The 20,126-nt window shown below is 31.3% G+C and overlaps 2 protein-coding genes across 2 annotated transcripts; one reads left to right on the plus strand and one right to left on the minus strand.

Annotated features, from left to right (window-relative positions):
- The first annotated feature begins 8,109 nt into the window (after window positions 1–8,109).
- Window positions 8,110–10,120, plus strand: LOC122600418 (UDP-glucuronate 4-epimerase 3-like). The gene has a single exon (XM_043773129.1). The coding sequence runs from the start codon at window positions 8,401–8,403 to the stop codon at window positions 9,733–9,735; it is 1,335 nt and encodes a 444-aa protein (XP_043629064.1). The 5' UTR covers window positions 8,110–8,400; the 3' UTR covers window positions 9,736–10,120.
- Window positions 10,121–12,437: 2,317 nt separating this feature from the next.
- On the minus strand, window positions 12,438–14,321 carry LOC122600655 (SOSS complex subunit B homolog). Its single transcript, XM_043773407.1, has 2 exons — window positions 14,115–14,321; window positions 12,438–13,525 (listed from the first exon to the last, which is right to left on the minus strand). Exon 2 carries the CDS (start codon window positions 13,507–13,509, stop codon window positions 13,090–13,092), a length of 420 nt encoding a protein of 139 aa, XP_043629342.1. The 5' UTR covers window positions 13,510–13,525; window positions 14,115–14,321; the 3' UTR covers window positions 12,438–13,089.
- Window positions 14,322–20,126: the final 5,805 nt, after the last annotated feature.

The raw sequence follows: 20,126 nt of genomic DNA on the forward strand, positions 1-20,126 counted from the left end.
GGGTATGACTACCGTAAATTTTAAAGTTTTAGATATGAAACCAGTAATATGGTGGATAGTCCAGATATCATTTATGTAATAATAATAATAATAATAATAATAATAATAATAATTATTATTATTATTATTATTATTATTATTATTATTATTATTATTATTATTATTATTATTATTATTATTATGGTTGTTGTTCTTGTTGTTTTTTTAATTACACAAAGTACATTGATATTTTTTTTGTAAATATTTATATTTATTTTATAAAAGAATACTTTTTTTATAAAAAAATTATTGTAAATATTTAATTTTTTATTAAAAACTATTAATATTTCAAAAACTATTATTTATAAAAATTATTTTTTAATAAAATAATATTTTCTTTTATAAAAGATCATTTTTAGTACAAAGTTTTTATTTTTATAAAAAATATTTTTCAATCTTCTTTTTTAAAGGGGTAAACCGGAAAAAATATCATAATTTCTTGTATTGCATTAGTTCCTGTACAACTACTATGTAACGTTTGAATCAACTCAAAACAAATTTAATCAACTCCATGTGGTGGTATCCATTCAAGACTTCACATTCATTTATCAATGTTTTACATGAAATTAATGTACTGCTTCCGATTTACTTATTTTTTTAAATAAAATATAAATAAACATGAAATAAATAAAATCATCATGGATCTATAATTTGATTGATTAATAGTTTTTAATAAAAATAACTAAATATTTATAATTTTTTTATAAAAATAAAGTATTCTTTTATAAAATAAAAGTAAATATTTACAAAAAATATCAATGTACTTTTTAAAATTATTTATTCTTAAATAATACTTTGTGTAATTAAAACAACAATAACAACAACAACAACCATAATAATAATAATAATAATAATAATAATAATAATAATAATAATAATAATAATAATAATAATAATAATAATAATAATAATAAGGGAATTGATGAACACAGCCCCCGGGGTTATGTTTAACATGTTATTACATGCATAAATGATTTGCACATTGAACATAACTACCTCCTATATTTACGGATTTATACTTATTGTACAACCTTTGATGCATGTAATAGCGTATTATACATAGCCCCGGAGGCTATGTTTATCATTTTCCAATAATAATAATAATAGTAAAAACATCACTTCCATTAGAAATTAATAGGATTTACAAGAAATTATAGTAATAATATAATAATAATAATGGTTAATTACATAAATGACATATGGACTATCCACTATATTACTGGTTTCATACCTAAAACTTTAAAATTTACCGTAGTCATACCCCAACTTAACGGCCAAACTGATGCCCGTCAGGTCAGGTATCGTCCGTGTGGAGAATTGATAAGTTGGGGTATGATAAGAGTAATTTTAAAGTTATAGGTATGAAATCAGTAGTATGGTGGATAGTCCATGTACCATTTCAGTAAATAACCCTTCTATTTATTATTGTATTAGAGTTCCACGGTCCACAATATTACGACCAACCTTATATCACATTCATACGCGTTTGATTTGAAGATTTTCCTCTAAGGAAGCACGATTTGGAACTCCAAAGTATAGCAATATTAGAGTTCTCCTTGTTATAATTTAGGGTTGGTTAGAAAATCGAATGAGTTAACAAGGATGTCAGGGTGGTGTATAGAATCAAGTTTGGCCCGATAAATCAGTGGCGAAGCTAGAAAATTCTCAGCAGGGGGTCGGGATCTAAATTTTCATTTCCCTAACACTATTTTTTTTAAATAGGGGTCGAAACCGAGTATATCGAAAAAATTTTACACGAAAACAATATACCCCTACATCGTAAAAAAAATTCCGGGGGGTCGGGCGCCCCTCCCCGCCCCTATGTAGTTGCGCCAGTGCGATAAATCCTTGATTCTGCCCATTATTCAGGATTTGCAAGCATGTATCTTGACCCACCTCGCAGTCTACCTCTCACTTTTGTAATTATCTCCGGAAGATTTATGTCTCATGTGCATCATCTTCGGTTCAAACTTTCTAGTCTATATTGACTTGATATATAGTTATTATTTATTACTCCCTCCGTCCCAATTTAAATGTCCAAGTTTGACTGTCCAAGTCTTTTTTCGCAACTTTGACCATTAATATTATTCTTTGTGTTTTATAATAGTTGACGAAAGTTATATCATTATAAAATACATTGAAAATTTAATCGATTTATATATATTACATCAAGTGTTACATAACACAAATAGAATTATAGACGGTCAAAGTTAACCGTGAAAGACCGAAAATGTCAAACTATGACATTTAAATTGGGACGGAGGGAGTAATTAACTAGTCCAAGTAAACATTATCGCGTTGGCGGTAGAGTCGACAAGTAGTGACGGTGATAGGGTGATTATTAATGTTAAACTTTCTAATTTAAAGTGGGATAATTTAGTTATTTGTTTCATTAAGGGTTTGTAAATATATTGAAGAATTGTTAGATAGATTAAAGGGTGAGTTGTTAAAGAGGCAGATTGTTGAAGGCATATAGGCAACCTTGATATTTCAAAGTCTTAATAAGACAAAAAGAAATAGGGTTGTTCTCTTTATTAAAGGATATAGAAGATATAGATAATTGTTTGTTTACAATATCAATTCTTAAATGTACTTTACGGGTTATTGTAATACAAAATATTTATTCAAAATCAAAATAAAAACAGCTGATTAGAAATACATCACGTATAAAAATAGTAGACAAATGTCTACGCAATATGACGATGATGGTGGTGGTATTCAAAAGGTAAGTGGTAGATGTTATAAATTAAATCCACTTATAGTATTATAGATATATCAAGTGAATATGTTTAAAATAGTGAATAAAATTGAGGATATATACAATCATCCTTCGAGAGATGGGAGGGGGTGAGGATGAAATTCTTTTTATTTTCGTACGGGCGAATTTGGTTTGGAAAAACACATTTCGTATTGAGTTTTATTTTTTAAGAAATCATAAAAAACAGAAAATGCATTTAAATGAGTTTGAAATATAAAATTTTCAACAAAACAGTTTTCTACTTTTTAATGAAAAATTCAAAACGTATTTTTTATTATTATTATTTTTCACATTTCCTAATCCACTGACAATCTCTATTTTACCAAAATATTATCCTTCTAATTATTTTTTATTTTATTTTTTTTAATTCTTTGATTTTCAATCTATATGTAAACATAATATGATTGTATTATATAACACCTTAAATTATATTTGATAACATTCGATAAAAATTGATAGTATACGTATCACCATCCATTTAATATTGTCTTGTATCATAAATTCTAACTTAGATCAAAGTCTGATACATACATTATTATTATTATTACTCATCATATAATTATAATGCTTGTATAAGATAACCTTCGACTATACATATAAATAAATATTAATAAAAAAATATTCATCATCAGTGGCCTCACCGACATTTTTCGAATGACTCCAAGTTCTGATGCTTTTTCGTATTTGGTGTTTTGTCGGTCGAAAATAATAATTTCTATGGGCATTTGCGGTATATTAAAGTTTAAGTTTTGTTTGACATTATCAATTTAACGGTATAGTAAGCTATTATATTAATCTTATCTTCTTTTTTTTTTGAAAAGTATTAATCTTATCTAATAGTGTAGTAAGAAAAGAAATTTGAAAAAATATTTATTGATGCAATTTTAAACTTCTAGTTAGGAAAAAATATCACTATCTTTTGATTGATACATCTGGTACTACATAAGATTACTAAATGTACACTTAATTTAAGTATAGATATTATATTATACTTCCTACCATTATATTATGAGAAAAATATCCTAAAATGTAACAAACTTCAACGAATGTTTATAGTGTGAAATAACTAAAGTTGTGTTCATTGTATGTAATCATCTTTAAATTATGTATATTGTATGTAAAAATGCATACGTGACAACCATATATATAGCTGTCACTTGTTAGTTTTGATTGGTCGGATACATTTTCTTACAATGAACACAACTTTAGTTATTTCACACTATATACATTCTTTTAAAGTTTGTTACATTTCAAGATACGAATCCTTTATATCTATACTTCTATATCTATACTACTATCTAATAAAACAAACTACCCTTTTTTTTCTTAAACTTTCTATCTTTAAAAAAAAACCAAAAATACTCTTCTCCTTTATTCACTAACTTAAACATCTTCATCTAATATGCCTATACTACCCTTAATGAAATAATTTACAGCAAAGATCCTCCAACACTTAAAATAATTACGATACCACATTTAACATCAACTACTTTCACATTCACCACCATCGTCGCCCCCATCACCGTCTCCACTGCCGCCCTCACCACTGTCACCACCACCACTTCCACCATCACTACCCCACTGCCGCCGCATTGCGCGTACATAAGTCTAGTTTTAGAAGGAAAAAAAAAGTAGATACTAACTAATGAAACTTTCCATCATTTTAACTAAGAATTTCCAACATGTAGCTAATAAATTTTTTTTTGTTTCATAGAAAACAAAAGGTTTTAATTAAATTATAAATAAAAAATCTAATTATACATTATTATTTGTTATTATTATAAAAATACACAAATATACGTCTTATAGAGTTATAGATATCGAAATTATAATCTATGTGCCTAGTGTAAATAAATATACACGTAAATTATATTTCATTGAATGCTAATTTATTAACTCATATAACTCAAAAATAAAAGTTTTTCTATATTAATTATGACAAAAATCATAAATCATTTTCCAAAATTATAGGCGTATCATTAATTTTCTTACAATTTGGTCCTGGAATAATATATGTTATATATATGAGTGTTTAGGAAATGAGATTTTTAATCAATTGTTATTAATATCGTAAAAAATAATGCCAAACTTTAATATATATTATTTACTTTAAATCAAATATTAATTAAATATTAGATAAATGAATCGATCGAAACTCCAAGTAGATTAGAAAACAATGTACACTGTTTTGTATAAACAAGTTTGTCATTTTGGTTATAGGAATGAATAAAATTACTCCTATATGTTCTTCAAACTCTTGGTTTATTCGATAAGTGATCATGTATATATATCCACGACAATAAGACGAGTGGATAATAGCAAGTAAAGTAATCTCTCAAAACCCCTAAGAGGGTATTCTCAGTGCGAATAGCATGAGCTAGGCATGTAAAGCTCGAGTTACAAAACCCCTAAACCCACTTTCAAAAAGCTTGAGTTACAAAGGATGTCTCAGTTATGTAATAGTACCGAACCTTGCTTAATCAGCCAAAATAACCCCTCAAGGATATGGCTCGAGTTATGTTGCTCTAGTAATGGGTTCGCTTGAGGTTTGCTCGAACAAGGATGTGTCGCGAAGGGGATACTCTAGTAGTGTATGATGCTCAAGTAATAGATGATGCCTGAGTTAGGACCTTATGCTCATACTTGCTCTAGTAATGATTCTCATGCTCATGCCTTGCTAGAATAGCACATGGCATGAGCTATGACATGCCTTGCTAAAATATCATGAGCTATGACATGCATTGCTAGAATAGCACATGGCATGAGCTATGACATGCCTTGCTAGAATAGCATGAGCTATGACATGCCTTGCTATAATAGCATGAGCTATGACATGTCTTGCTAGAATAGCACATGGCATGACCTATGACATGCCTTGCTTGAATAGAACATGACATGAGCTATGACATCCCTTGCTCGAGTACATGTCATATATTATAGCTCAGTAAAATATAACATCTTGGCAGGCATAAGCTAACCCTGTACATAAATTATACATATGACATATAAACATAAATATTCATATGGATAATCAATACATGTCAAGCTACAGTCTTTACAAAGAAAAAGGAAACTGGAAACATTAGAATCCTCGAAAGTGTTTGTCACATTTCCAAGTATACTTTCTATAAAAGCTCAATTCAATGTCTGTCAATACACATATTCAATTCAATCGCATTCAATGCTTACAGTCAATCAAACATCGATCATATCGTATTCATCACACAATCACTGCCACCTTAGACTCTCTAAGAGTTTGTTAGGTTCGCACTGATTTATCAGGAGTTGTAGTGATTGTGTCCTAATCTTAGTCCATCACTGAGCCAATTAATTTAGGTTCAAACAATAAGCAACAATTAAAGAAAACAATAAATAATCTAACTAGCCACTAGGGTTGGTGGCCTATTGATAAGGTCTTTGACCTTAGAGAAAGCCACCAGAGTTCGAATATCACTTCCTACATTTGTAGGAGTGGATTATTATATGGGGTTTTAAGAGTCTTGGGTTTCATCCTAGACATACATGATTCGTGCATCGCATACTGCCTGAATGTCACTGTGGTGTCTCGAATGCTAACTGATAATTACTAACTATCAACTCGCTGTTAAAAAAAAAAAAATCCACCTACGAATATTAAAAAATCTAACTACTTATAACTGTGATATATTAAAGCATTAAATCCACCTACGAATCTAATACATGCCAATCGTGTAAAAACTGAGAACTCTCCTCTTAATTAGCCACGAAATCTCAACCGTAGCATCTCCCAACACACACTTGCAAATCCCAAAATAAACAATCATCCAAGATAAATAAGGCCTCTGAATTTCAAGCCCTTCATTCGCCAATCAGACCCCTAGAATCACAAATTAACACCTCCCAATTATATATCTTTTTCTTGCTTTTATTATATTTTTTATTCAATTCTAGAAAATCAGATCGAACATATCTCATGATGTATTACATGTTTGTATAGTTAAACTTGTTAGAATGGGGTCTAACGGAATGAAAAATTATATATAGGTTTTATAATACATTTTTGTCTCATTAAATACTTTAAGTTATAATTATTATAGAATCTTTATTTATTTGTGTATATATTAAAAGATATATACTTTAATAACTTATCAACCAATAATAGTTTTTGATTATTTCAAATTGAGTTTTGCTTTTAATTTTTATCTTAATTTACTTTTTTTTTTTGTTTTTATCACTAATTTATACTTTTTAATAAATAATTTTAATATAATAAATCAATAATAGTATCTTATAAAATAATCTATATCTTTATCTATACATTTCTAAATGAATTTTTACAAACCAAACATATGTTACTTCATATATTTATTTCACGACTTTTATCATAAACTTATTAAAGTTTTGTTTTACTATATAATTTTTATATATACCTGAGTCTAAAATCTAATAAGAATTATAACGTAAACATTTAAAGTTAAATTTTAGCATCAATCATCCATAATTAAAACAAAACTTTACACAATAATTTGCAAATTAAATGATAACAACTGAAACAATATTGATTAAATACAAACAAATATAATTATATTAAAAACTTCAAAATAACAAAATTAAAGAAGACGTCCAAATTTGGTTTGAGTTCGGCTCGATCAGGTCATACTAACGTTTTAATACGGTTCAGTTACAATAAACCAACTGTAATTATCAAAGGTTTTTGATCTTGTGATGATCCATTTGGGTTCAAATCTCACTTCCCACATTTGTGGAGGTGGACTAATATGAGTTTTTTGAGAGTCATAATTTCCAGACATACATGTAATCTTTGAGTAAGAGTATGATTGAATGCTGTTAAAAAAAATCCAATTTGTTGAAAAATCTTATCTGGTCTAAAGATGTTTTTTGAAAGCCTATCTTTTATAATCCATTATTATTTTAAATACATAAAAAAAAAAGTCATAAGTTAAATAAAAGAAATATATTATTGTTATTTTATTATATGAAAGAAACCCTAAATTTTACCTCTAAATCTTTACCAAATTTTTTACTAAGATATCATAAAGTTTGACTATTTACCTTTTCTTGATCTCTTTTGATTTTAATTATCTGTAAATGAGTCCACACCACCATGAATATCCATTATCATTATCATTATTATAATTTTTTATTCTTCAAAATCCATTCTTCCTCCCATCTTCATTTAGTCCACCTCTCTCTTTCTCTCCCCAATCACACCTTTCTTTCTTCAATCATCAAATCTTTAAAATCAAGCAAACAAATTAGAAAGAAAACCCACAATACCAAGCAATCATAGATTCCACCATTGAAGAAAAAACCACCATATTCACCAACACAACAACAACAACAACAACAAAAACAACAAACAAACAAACAAACCGCTTTTGGTTTTTATTCATCAATCTTGGATAATAACAAAATTGGATATCTCGAAAGAAAGTTGGAATCTTTTTGGTATTTCTTCAAACCTTAGTCACATTCCAAGAAAATTAAACCATACCAACTTCGAATTTCTTATCTTTTTTCGATTTCTTGAAAAAAATAATCTTTTTTTTTTTGTTTTGTTTTTTCAATCCCATTATCCAAGATTTATTGTTATTGGGATTATTATGAAGTCATCTCATTTGGATAATATACCATCAACACCTGGTAAATTTAAGATGGATAAACCTAATTACAATAATAATAATAGGTTAAGATGGCATTATTCATATCTTGCAAAGCTTACATTTTGGTCATTTATTTTCTTAGGTTTAATCTTTATTTTTTTCTTTAAATCACCAACATCACCAAGCCCAATACCAAATTCATCAAACCCATCTTCAGATCTTTCTAGAAGGTCTTTAAAAACCAGATCTTGGGGTGGACCCGAATGGGAAAAACGGGTCAAATCATCATCCAAGATCCGATCAAAAACTGGGTTTTCTGTATTAGTAACAGGGGCAGCCGGGTTTGTCGGAACCCATGTCAGCGCCGCCTTGAAACGCCGTGGGGATGGTGTGTTAGGGTTAGATAATTTTAATGATTATTATGATCCAACTCTTAAAAGGGCTAGGCAGGCTTTGTTAGAAAGAAGTGGGATTTACATTGTGGAAGGAGACATAAACGACGCCGTTTTGTTAACGAAATTATTCGAGGTAGTTCATTTTACTCATGTTATGCATTTAGCTGCTCAGGCTGGTGTTAGATATGCAATGGAAAATCCGAAATCTTATATCCATAGTAATATTGCTGGTTTTGTTAATTTGCTTGAAGTTTGTAAAAATGTTAATCCACAACCTGCTATAGTTTGGGCATCGTCTAGTTCGGTTTATGGATTGAATACTAAAGTACCTTTTTCTGAAAAAGACCGAACGGACCAGCCTGCTAGTTTGTATGCTGCAACCAAAAAAGCCGGTGAAGAAATTGCACATACTTATAATCATATATATGGTTTGTCATTAACTGGTTTAAGGTTCTTTACTGTTTATGGACCATGGGGTAGACCAGATATGGCTTATTTTTTCTTTACTAAGGACATCTTGAAAGGAAAAACGATTCCTATTTTTGAGTCGGCTAATCATGGAACGGTTGCTCGTGATTTTACGTATATTGATGATATAGTAAAGGGTTGTTTAGGTGCTCTAGATACTGCTGAAAAGAGTACAGGAAGTGGTGGGAAGAAAAAAGGGGCTGCACAATTGAGGGTTATTAATTTGGGGAATACTTCACCTGTTCCTGTTTCAAATCTTGTTAGTATTTTGGAGAAGTTATTGAAAGTGAAAGCGAAGAGACGTGTGATGAAGTTGCCTAGAAATGGTGATGTACCGTTTACTCATGCTAATATTAGTTTTGCCCAAAGGGAGTTTGGGTATAAGCCGACAACAGATCTTCAAACGGGGTTGAAGAAGTTTGTTAGATGGTATGTGAGTTATTATGGTTCGGGTAAGAAGAGTGATCATTGAGAAACGCTACCACTACACGAGTGATTACAAAAGTGGTAAATTTGTTCTTGAATTGCTATTCGTTTTGATATATTCACATGATTGTTTTGTTACATCTTGTACTTTTGAGAACAAATTGTCTTGTTTTCTACTGGCGTAAAAGAGGGATCACACGGTGAACAAGATTTTGTTTCGGTTTTATTTTAAAGTTTGTGGTTCGATGGGGCGTTTGATTTGTACCAAAAGAATTTTAAGAACTTTATGTTCTTATTAACTCATGGTTATGTAATTTGTTGTAGCATTATTACTGTAGGATTCATGACTGATAGAGCAAATTTGCTTTGATTGGTGGACTTGTATCATTTTATGGAATTTTAATAAATAGAACACAGTAGTTTGAATGTTATGACTTTTTCTGGTTAATTTTTTATATATATAAAAGTGTAACTGTATATTTTTTTGAGTTTGATAAATGTGGTTTATTGTTCAATTTTTGATTCCAGTTAAACTTCTTTGATTTCTACTTTTCTGTTAGCTCATTAATCTTCTTTCTATTTCTGGGAATCGGAAAGTTGCAGATTGTTGGTTTAGATTTCTTATGTTGAAGTTTTTCAGAATCATCGATTTAGGAAACATTGTAGCTTTTTGGTAGAGGTGACGTTTTACTTTCTCAGATATCGTTACTATCACGTGCCTAGAATGTTCTTAGCGGGACTTTGAATGTTAGTGTCAACTGATTATTGCCTTTTGAAGTCACCATATGCAGTTGAGTGTTTGGGTGAACTTCCTATGATTCTGATTATCTTGTCATTTAGGGATAAAATAATCAGATGTGGATAATTAGGTAAGAAGTTGATGTAAGAATATGATTATTGAGTTCAATGTAAAGTTATTCAACTAATCCATTAACTTTTTAGACAATAGTTATGTGGTTATTTAAATATGGTTCTTTTACTGCAGTGATCCCTTCAATAGGTACCTCCTCTTAATCTTATTAGAAGATTAACATGTCTACTTGATCATATGATGTTTTTACTGAGTAGCTTGCAAGTGAGGTTTATGCGAGAATTTATAACGATAACACATGTTCCTCTACTGAAATTTGACAGCAGGTAGTATGTTTACAGCTGCTAGAATGTTAGTATGTTTTAATGGTCATGAATATACTGGTGTATTAGCTCAATAAGTCCAGGATAGCTTTGTGACTGCAGATGTTACCCAAATCATACAACCGTCTTTTTTCTGGAACGGATCATACGACCAGTCTATTTTGAACCTTCTAGTTGTTTGAATTTGCCAAAAACAGCTACTTACATGTCCATGGTCTATGCTCATCAAACTATGTCATGAAGATAAGCCATGTCCACCACAAGCACATAGATTCCTTTTGCATATTACAGCATATAAGGATTACACTTTTCCAGGTTCTGCCGAAATAATTGCATCCTTTTTGGACACAAGGGTGCAGCTGGTGCCAACTTGCTAAAGAGATACAAGAAAGAGCATAGTACATAGATAAAAAAAGATGCGCATCTTGTTGGAATTTAAAGTTTAAACTAAAAAAACAACAGCAACTAGCATTGATGTGTTACAAAAAAACTTAAGTAAATTCACTACTGACATCGCAACATAGTTCACTAGAGCAATGCCGTATCTGACTATCCGTTGTATTTTAAATTCTACCGTCAATATAGTCTGCTCTAATTCTATAAGTAGACTATGTTGTTTGGTTCATAGAATATATGTAAATTTAGTCGAATGAAATTTGAATTTTTTTTCTTGTCCAGTTAGATTAACATAAGAAATTTAGAGGATGATCTCTAAACTCTAAAGTTTGATTCAACTTTTTAGGTAAAGTTGGATCAACTTTATCAACTTTAACCATTGGATTAAATTCAATGGTCAAGATTTAAACATTAAATTTTAATCTTGAGGCTAAAGTTGGTCCAACTTTACCTATAAAGTTATAAAGTTAGATCAACTTTAAAGGATTCCAATATCAACTTTTAAAAGATTCCAATCCAAATTTAAATTGTATTCCATTAAATTTTCAAAAGTTATAGGAACCAAAAAGCCCACAAATTGAATTTGATCACAGTTTTAGGGTATACGTAAACTCCTAGAGCCCAAAGGTAACAATTTACGACTTCGTAAAATGGATCAGTTTTGCAGATTTAACAATGCTTCACAAAAAGCTTTTAAGTGAAAATGAGTAATTTCTAATTAGCGGCAAAATGGTTGGAATTAGATTAATCTTTTGTCTTCTTTTTTGTTTGAAATTTTATAACAAGTTGATTAATCGATTGAGATGTTCACGAAAAATCACAGTGTCGGTAATGTTTACAATTCAAACAACTTGAGATGATGTGACCATTTAACTACACTTTCATGACTTTTAGCCCGTTTGACCATTTAACTCAACACTTTCAAATGGGTAGACACTTGCAACTCATAGGAACCATATACAAATACCTGAATCTTCTAAGTCGTTTTATCAGAGTAAGTTACTGTTAGTATTGTAATTACATCCAATAATTTACTCTTTATCCGACAAAAACTTTGTTTGTTTAATCCAACCCGTTTGACTCGCCAATTTGTCACAAGTAGCTGCGGGTTAACTTTTTTTACCAATGAATCATGCAACTTAGTGTCCCATCAAGCGGCTGACTATGTATTAAAGACCAGACATCTTACTCAATACGTATAGTAGTAGATTTCCGACATTGCATTAATACACAGTATTGCATTTAACATTTACAAATTTCACAATTCATATATTACTTGCAAATGCTAAAATAAGTTCCAAAAATACCAAGGTGTTGTCTTCCTACTTCACTCTTACTAAAGCATTCTTTGTTGCGTTTATCATTGCTAAGTGGATGAGTCGTTTTTCTGAACCTAACTTCAATAACTCAATGTTCATGTAATGTCTTTTACAGTATTAGACTAAACTATAAAAGCATTGTCCTCCAACTTTATACAATTCTTGAACGAAACCAAAAAATATGTGTTCTGGGATCTTTTAGAGAAGACGGCAATTTCTTTCTAAAACTTTCTCTCCTGGGAACATATGGAAGAAACGAAAACAGATAGTTTTACAAGATATATTCCTTTTCTTCTGTAAAGAAGTTGTGTTTCTTTCCTTACCTTTTTTCTTTCTCTCCGAGCTCAATAAAAGGTGGAGTAAATAGAACCCGTTAAGTTCACAAGCTTTGTAGAAACCAAACCACTTATAGATTAGCGCGGCATACGACAATACAAGAACATAGCAGCAACAACAAAAATCTATGATGAGAAAGACCTCCAATGGAAAGTGATATTTGCCTTGACATACACGACAATGAAAATCTATAAATCCCCCCCCCTGATAGTATCCTAAACCATCGGCGGAAAAACACGTGAGTGTGGAGAAATAATAGATTCTTGTATATAATTACCTGATTTATTCGGATCCTGGACCCATAAAATCTCACTCATATTTGGAGACTCTGCAAACACCATAGTAAACTCTCCTACCTTTTCTATCGTGCCTCTTTTACCGGCTCTTAGGACCAGACTCTTATTGGCATTGTAAGAAAATATGCCATTTGACAAACGGACAATGTCTCCAGGCTGAAAAGCATCACACTCTTCATTCCAGAATTGAAAGTGAACTGATGCAGTCTCGTCTGCTACAAGTCCCAAACATACCTTGTTTTGGCCTCGTTCTGTTGTTATCCCCCCTTTCTCCAAAACTATGAATTTTGTGTTTATGTCGTTTCGTGCTGCTGGCACAATCTCTTTTAAGGACGGCATATTTGTTACTTTAATGCTGTCACAAGCCAAGAAATATTTATATTTAGCAAACACTAACATAGCCAACTTGAAAGAAGATGGAAGCAAAAACGACAATATCTAGACATGTTGATGCTCTAGACCCAACTCAAAAGGCAAAACATGCTGGTAACTTAAGAGATGAATATGGATTGCTTGACGCTTCAAATATCACGATTTTCCTAATTCCTTTACCGAAATAACACATTACAGAGAAGCAAAAAAAAGCTGAAAAGGGGCATAAAGAACAAAAATGCTAGAAGTTAAAACTGCGATTTCTATGGATGCAACACAAATTCCATACAATTTGTATCAACATACTAAAATAAATAACTAGTTTTGCGACGCTAAATGTTGTCGGGGGATGTATAAATGCATCTTGAGGCCTGTTAAAATAAATAAAAAAAAAAAAAGCGGGCTCATTATTGCTCTGATATCAAGTAATGGCGGCTAGCTCTAGATCCATGGTCGCCCATATTTGCTTCACCTTTTCAAGTTTCAAGGCTTCTTTATTTATTTAATCTGTTTATTGATTTTGTTTTTTTTATTTTTGAAATCAAAAGGATGGAATAAATGAGTTTGTTTACCGTGTGTTTTTTCGTTGCAGGCTTCAATCAAGAAGATGAACAAATCGGCGTGTTTTCTGATCAATACGCCGGAAGTTTCGGTGCGGTGTTATGTTAGTCGTATTGGGTTGCTCCGTCGTTTATTTTGTTTCATTTTTCTTGTAATGGAGTAAAACAATCAATTTTTTTTCACCGTTGTGTCTGCTTCGTACGTTTTGAAGAAAGAAGATTTTGACCTTATATTAATTATCTTATCATATAAGTATTTACACTTAACCCCCTAAAGTGTTATAGTCTTCACAGTTTATAATTGTAAGTAAGTAACTGCTCAGTGCCGTTTTTCATGGGTTTTGAGCCCCAATACCTCGACGGTGTATGAGGGAGGTTAAGATGTAGGCAGACCTTACCTCTACCTAAGTAGAGAGGCTGCTTCCAGTTTCTACCTAAATGGTAAAAAAGGCCTTCCAACATTTGCATGGGATTATGATCGAACCCATGACCTCAGTCTCCAGAGCCAAGGGTGTTAACCACTGATCCAACCATGTTGCTTTCACAGTTTATAATTATATATGTGTAAAAACTTTACTGAGGTAACTTTTTTTCAATTTAAATGTAATGGTTTTTGCAATGTAAATTATATTTATGTATTTTAACGGTTTTATTTAATATCAAAATAAAAAGAAAAATCAACTATTAGAAGATGTCATGTGTCGTAAGTCGTCCACCCACCTGGATAGTCTCACTCTCACATTTTTAAAAGGCTACCTAATGTGTGACATGACGCCACATGTCACAAGTCACCCACAAATGGAATAGCCCCACACTCGATAGCTAAGTGTTTGATGGTCATGAGACCCATAAAACATGAATGAATGGAAGATATACACCCATGGGTAAATCTCCACAAAGTCCTTAATTGATATATAAAAACAAAAATCACATAAAGCTTAATAATGTTATATAATCACATAAAACTCAGAAATAAAATTAAATTGATGTTAGGCTAATTCAATTTTTCTTAAGAACAAACAAAAAAAGAAAAGCAAAAAGTGTATAAAAAAAAATTCGTAGACATACATGGGGTTTCCGTCAAAGGTGATGACCGGCGGCTGGGAACCTAAGATGGAGTGTGTTTTTTTGGAAGTATTCACTTGCTTGACATGTCCCTATTCAATTATTCAACCATGTCTACTGGTATCGGTATCGTCATGCTTTCAAAAACAACTTTACTTAATTGATTTTCTAATTATAATTAGGTTAATAAACTAATAATAAATCCATCTAATCCTTTTACTATATAAAATGATGATGATGATATATATAAAAAAAAAATCAAGAAATAAGATTAAAAAAGACAATTGAAAACACCTCACGCATAAATATGATTTTAAAAGAATTTTTAGGCTAATATTTAAAAGAATTACTCATAATAATTTTTCTTAAACATTTTTCGATGAAAAATCCTAAATATTGTAGTTTACGTGTAGAATAAAATTATGAAGTACACATAAACATTTTTCGATTTTAGAAGTACCTTTCATGTCAAAAGTTTAATTCTGAATTATTATATAACAATAACAATTCAACTTTTAACTGTTATAGTTGTGGCTTAGTTGATTTTTAATCAGCTTACTAGGTTTATAACAGTACGTAATTGGCTTATATAATAACTAGGGAAGTACACATGTCAACATGTAATTGTTTTACATACATTACATGTGTTAGGACTGTGAATCTCGATCCAACTTGAAACCCACGATTAAACACTTGATTTTACCATTTATATACATTTTTTTAATTGGTCGACCCACCAACCCATTTGACCCGTCGACCCGCCAACCCATGATCCATTTGACCTGAAGTTTACACACCAACCTGCTAACCCACCAACCAACGATCCATATGACCTGTTTGACTTGTAATCGTAACAGCTTGATATTTTTTAAAAAATAATATATATGAAATAAATAGATAGAAAAGAATGTAATGTCTTGTATTAAAGGGAAAAAAATCATCACATAAATTCAGCCAATCTAAAGATATGGTTAATGTTAGGACCAGTTTCGACTAAAACTGGTCAGTCTCCAGTTGCATATGGAGATCAGAAGATTTGTCCAAAAATATATTGAGGTCTAGTTGCAACGTACAGTTAATGTAACTGAAGACTTCTTCCAGTTGAGATTTGATCAGAAATGAAGACATTCCAATTGACATCGAAGACAACAAGTGGAAGATAGAGAATGACATGGCAGCGAAGCCCAGTTGGCATTCTAAACATATTGAAACTGGAGAATATCAGTCTAAAGCCTTTACAATGCTTTACACTGTTTACGAGAAAGACCTTTTTGCTTTATGCAGCTTTATACAGACAATATCATTTGTCTATGATTAAAGTACAAAAGTGCATAAAGCAGGTTGGATAAAGTAACATCTTGGCTTACCTTATCAAGCATTTCAAAGGAACTCACCTAGTTTCCTTAAATGCTGTCAACTATATCTATACTACAAAGTTGAAATCCTAATGCCAACCTTGTCTATAAATAGATGTCTTTGCACAACAAGAATATAACTTTGCATATTTAGACTTTTGCAATATTCTTGGGGTACTTGTGCAATATTCTCTCAATCGTGAAAGGGAACACTTCACAACTTTAAGTGTTTCGATTGTTAAAGAGAATTTCCAAGTATAGATCGTTTGTATTTCATAGGTTGTTAGGATATTTATACTTATGTATTATCTTGGTTCCACAACAACCTTGTATCTTATTTAGCATCAATAAATAAAATACATTTGAAAATTACAACTTGGTCTCACCATTTTTACTTTGTTGTATTTACTTATTGCATTGTTTTTTACTTATTGTCACCTGCTAAGTAATCTAACTAAGGACTTGGTATACATTCACTGTAACTGGTCGTCTCCAGTTCAGTGTTTATATTGCAAAGAAATCTCACCATTGACATATTAACATAGAGGTGTCTTCAGTTAATACCATCTCTTGAGTTGGGACTTATAGTTAATCTATTTAGTGATTTAACTACATATAAGACATATGATATTATTAATATAAACATATTGTGTAGTTATACATGCACTAATTAGTGAGGCTTATGGTCAATTGCTAACCGATTTACATATTTAAGATTGGATTGAAATTATGTTTATTGTAACAATTTAGAAATAAGAAACCTTATAACTAAGTAAGATACTTAATTTAATTATATAATATAATTGGACACCTCATTATATAGGGACACTTGGCTATAAATGGTTAGTTTAGCTTTGCTTAGTCAGGTAACAACCAATTAACCTTTGTTACCACCATAACACGCTACTCACTTCGACTGAAAAAAAAAAAGATCAAGTGCTCTCAATATTTATCCACTCCCAATATTTATTAACTAAGTTTTTCTTTTGGAGGTAAAAATAATCAATTAAGAATCCTAGGACAAATTTGGTATGTGTTTGAAAGTTGCGAACTCAAGGAATCAAAATGGAAGAAGAATCAAAAGTATTACTACATGTGGTATAATTTATTAATCTTGAAACTAAATATTTAATGACTTTGATTACCATGATTTTATTGTTCTTAATGTATTTATTATACGAGATGGGTACCCGCACAATGCAGCGACGGTAACGGCAACGAGTGGTGTTTGTGGCGGTGGTGGTAACAATATGGTTATTAATCTAGAAGTAATTGACGTAAATGGTAGTTTAGTTATTTTATGGTTAAATGATGTATCTTTTGTAAATAACTTTATTAAGAATATTTATAAATATTAGGTGAAAATATTTAAATTAATTAATAAAGCCTTAAAGGAGATAGATAGTTTGAATAAATATGGATTTAAAATATTTTAGGGATATATTGGGTAGATTTAGGGCGCGTTTGGTTCACAGAATGTTTTGGGAAGGAATGAAATCTTTCAAAGTAATTGGAATTTGAAGGAATGGAATTTGACGGAATGTTTTTGATTTTTTGAAAATTCAAGTGATGGAAGGAATGAAATTCCTTCCTCCATCCCCAAGGAATGGAGATTCCATCAAATGATGGAATGTTTACAATCCTATGGAATGAGATTCCCTCTTCTTTGTGCAACCAAACGCACTAAGGAATGGAATTCAATTCCAATTCCATTAAATTCCATTAGATTCTGTGAACTAAACGCGACCTTAGTGTGTGAGTTAGGAATATGTTGAAATTAAGGTTATTTTGGGTATTTTAAAGGTAGATAGCTGAAAAAGATGGGTGGATAGTTTGTTTATTAATATAGTGTAGATAGTGATACAAATTTCATGATCTAAAAGAATAATAATAAGATATAGAGGTAATGAAAGGACATGACTCGATAAACCGAGTTTTTTTTTTTTAAAACCCTACTGCGCCGCAGTGGGAGGAATCACTGCGCCGCAGTGGAAATCCTCGGCCAGAGCAAGAACATGCCCCACTGCGCCGCAGTGGGTTCAACATATCTCCCACTGCTCCGCAGTGGGAGGAACCAACATTATTTCCGTGGGAAACCACTGCGCCGCAATGAGCCACCTGACAGCAACCCTAAATACTCATTTCGACCATGAACGACTTGCGACCTTCAAATTTTAAAACAAACTTCTCAAAGCACATTTCAGAGATTTTCAACAACAACGTAGACACATTTCAAACACAATCACAACATAACATGTTTCACAAATCCAAGAACAACCCTAACGGGTCATTTACCCGTTTTGGCAACATTTTCGCCCATAAACAACAGTACCATTTTTCAAAGACTTTACAACTTGGACATTTACAGAAATATTACCAAAACATGACCTCAAACCAAAATGTACCATGAGCCATGAGGTGTGGGACGTCTAAGCTTCTATACCAAAAGATCGTCATTCATTCGAGAATGACCTAATTACCTTCAAGTTCTTCAAAGATATCTACAACTTCAAGCTTATCAACACACACTTAGTTCCTTCTTCCGGAACTACCTATAAAAGTGTAAACAACTAAAATATAAGCAAAGGCTTAGTGAATATACTTGCATACATTTATGAATACGAAGAAGGGCATAGTACAAGGACTTTTACATGTAACCTATGGCATCGTCATGTCACATTTACATATTCACCTTGCACACAAACAATACACATATGGATCCATATAAGCTAAACAATCATATCTATCAGGATTCTTAGGCCCCGGAGGTTCTTAGGCCTCATATCACATCAACTATCGGGATTCTTAGGCCCCGGAGGTTCTTAGACCTCATAAACAATGCCCCACATGGGCTTCACGCCAAATCAATTACCATGCTTGGAACATTCACATCTCATGGTAATTGACCCAACGTAAACAGAAGGGTATGCAAATATACTCACCTCCTCCGCAAAAAAGGACAATAATGCTAAACAAATAAGCACAAGCAAGCTTCAACCTATAATCATATCATAAAAGTGCATAAGCTTACATTCACAACTTGACTAGCTCAACCTAGTCATACTCAATCACTAGCATTCCTAAACCCAAAACCCAACCCATTTGTCATTGAGCTACTTTCATCTTTAACAACAACATGGGGTAGTTCAACCTACCATTTTCATCCATATTTCAATAAATAGAAAAAATTCATCTTTTCTCATTAACTAAGATTTTCACATGAGCTTATCATATTCATAATCAAACACATCGAATTGCTCAATGACAATTAGGTTAACTAAGGAATTGAGAAAAATTAGCCATAATTCATATTCTTGCAAAAACCCCCAATTTGGTTCCTCCATGAACCCTAATTCCAAAAGAAAGATAAAAACTAATTTAAGGGAATTCAATACCTTAAGATTCATTGAGCTAATTTAAGACTTAAATTGAAAATCCTCTTTTCCCCTTTTTTCTTTGAAGTTTTCGGCCACCACCACACAAAACCCACAAACCCTAGCTTTTCAATCTTGTTTGATAAGAACTGAAGGTGATGAATATTATGATTTTTATTCTTGAATTAGAAAGGATGAGACTTGATTTTGGAAGAGTTAAGGAGAATGCA

This window comes from Erigeron canadensis, chromosome 5 (genome assembly GCF_010389155.1).
Source record: "Erigeron canadensis isolate Cc75 chromosome 5, C_canadensis_v1, whole genome shotgun sequence".
In the NCBI taxonomy this organism is placed as follows: Eukaryota; Viridiplantae; Streptophyta; class Magnoliopsida; order Asterales; family Asteraceae; genus Erigeron; species Erigeron canadensis.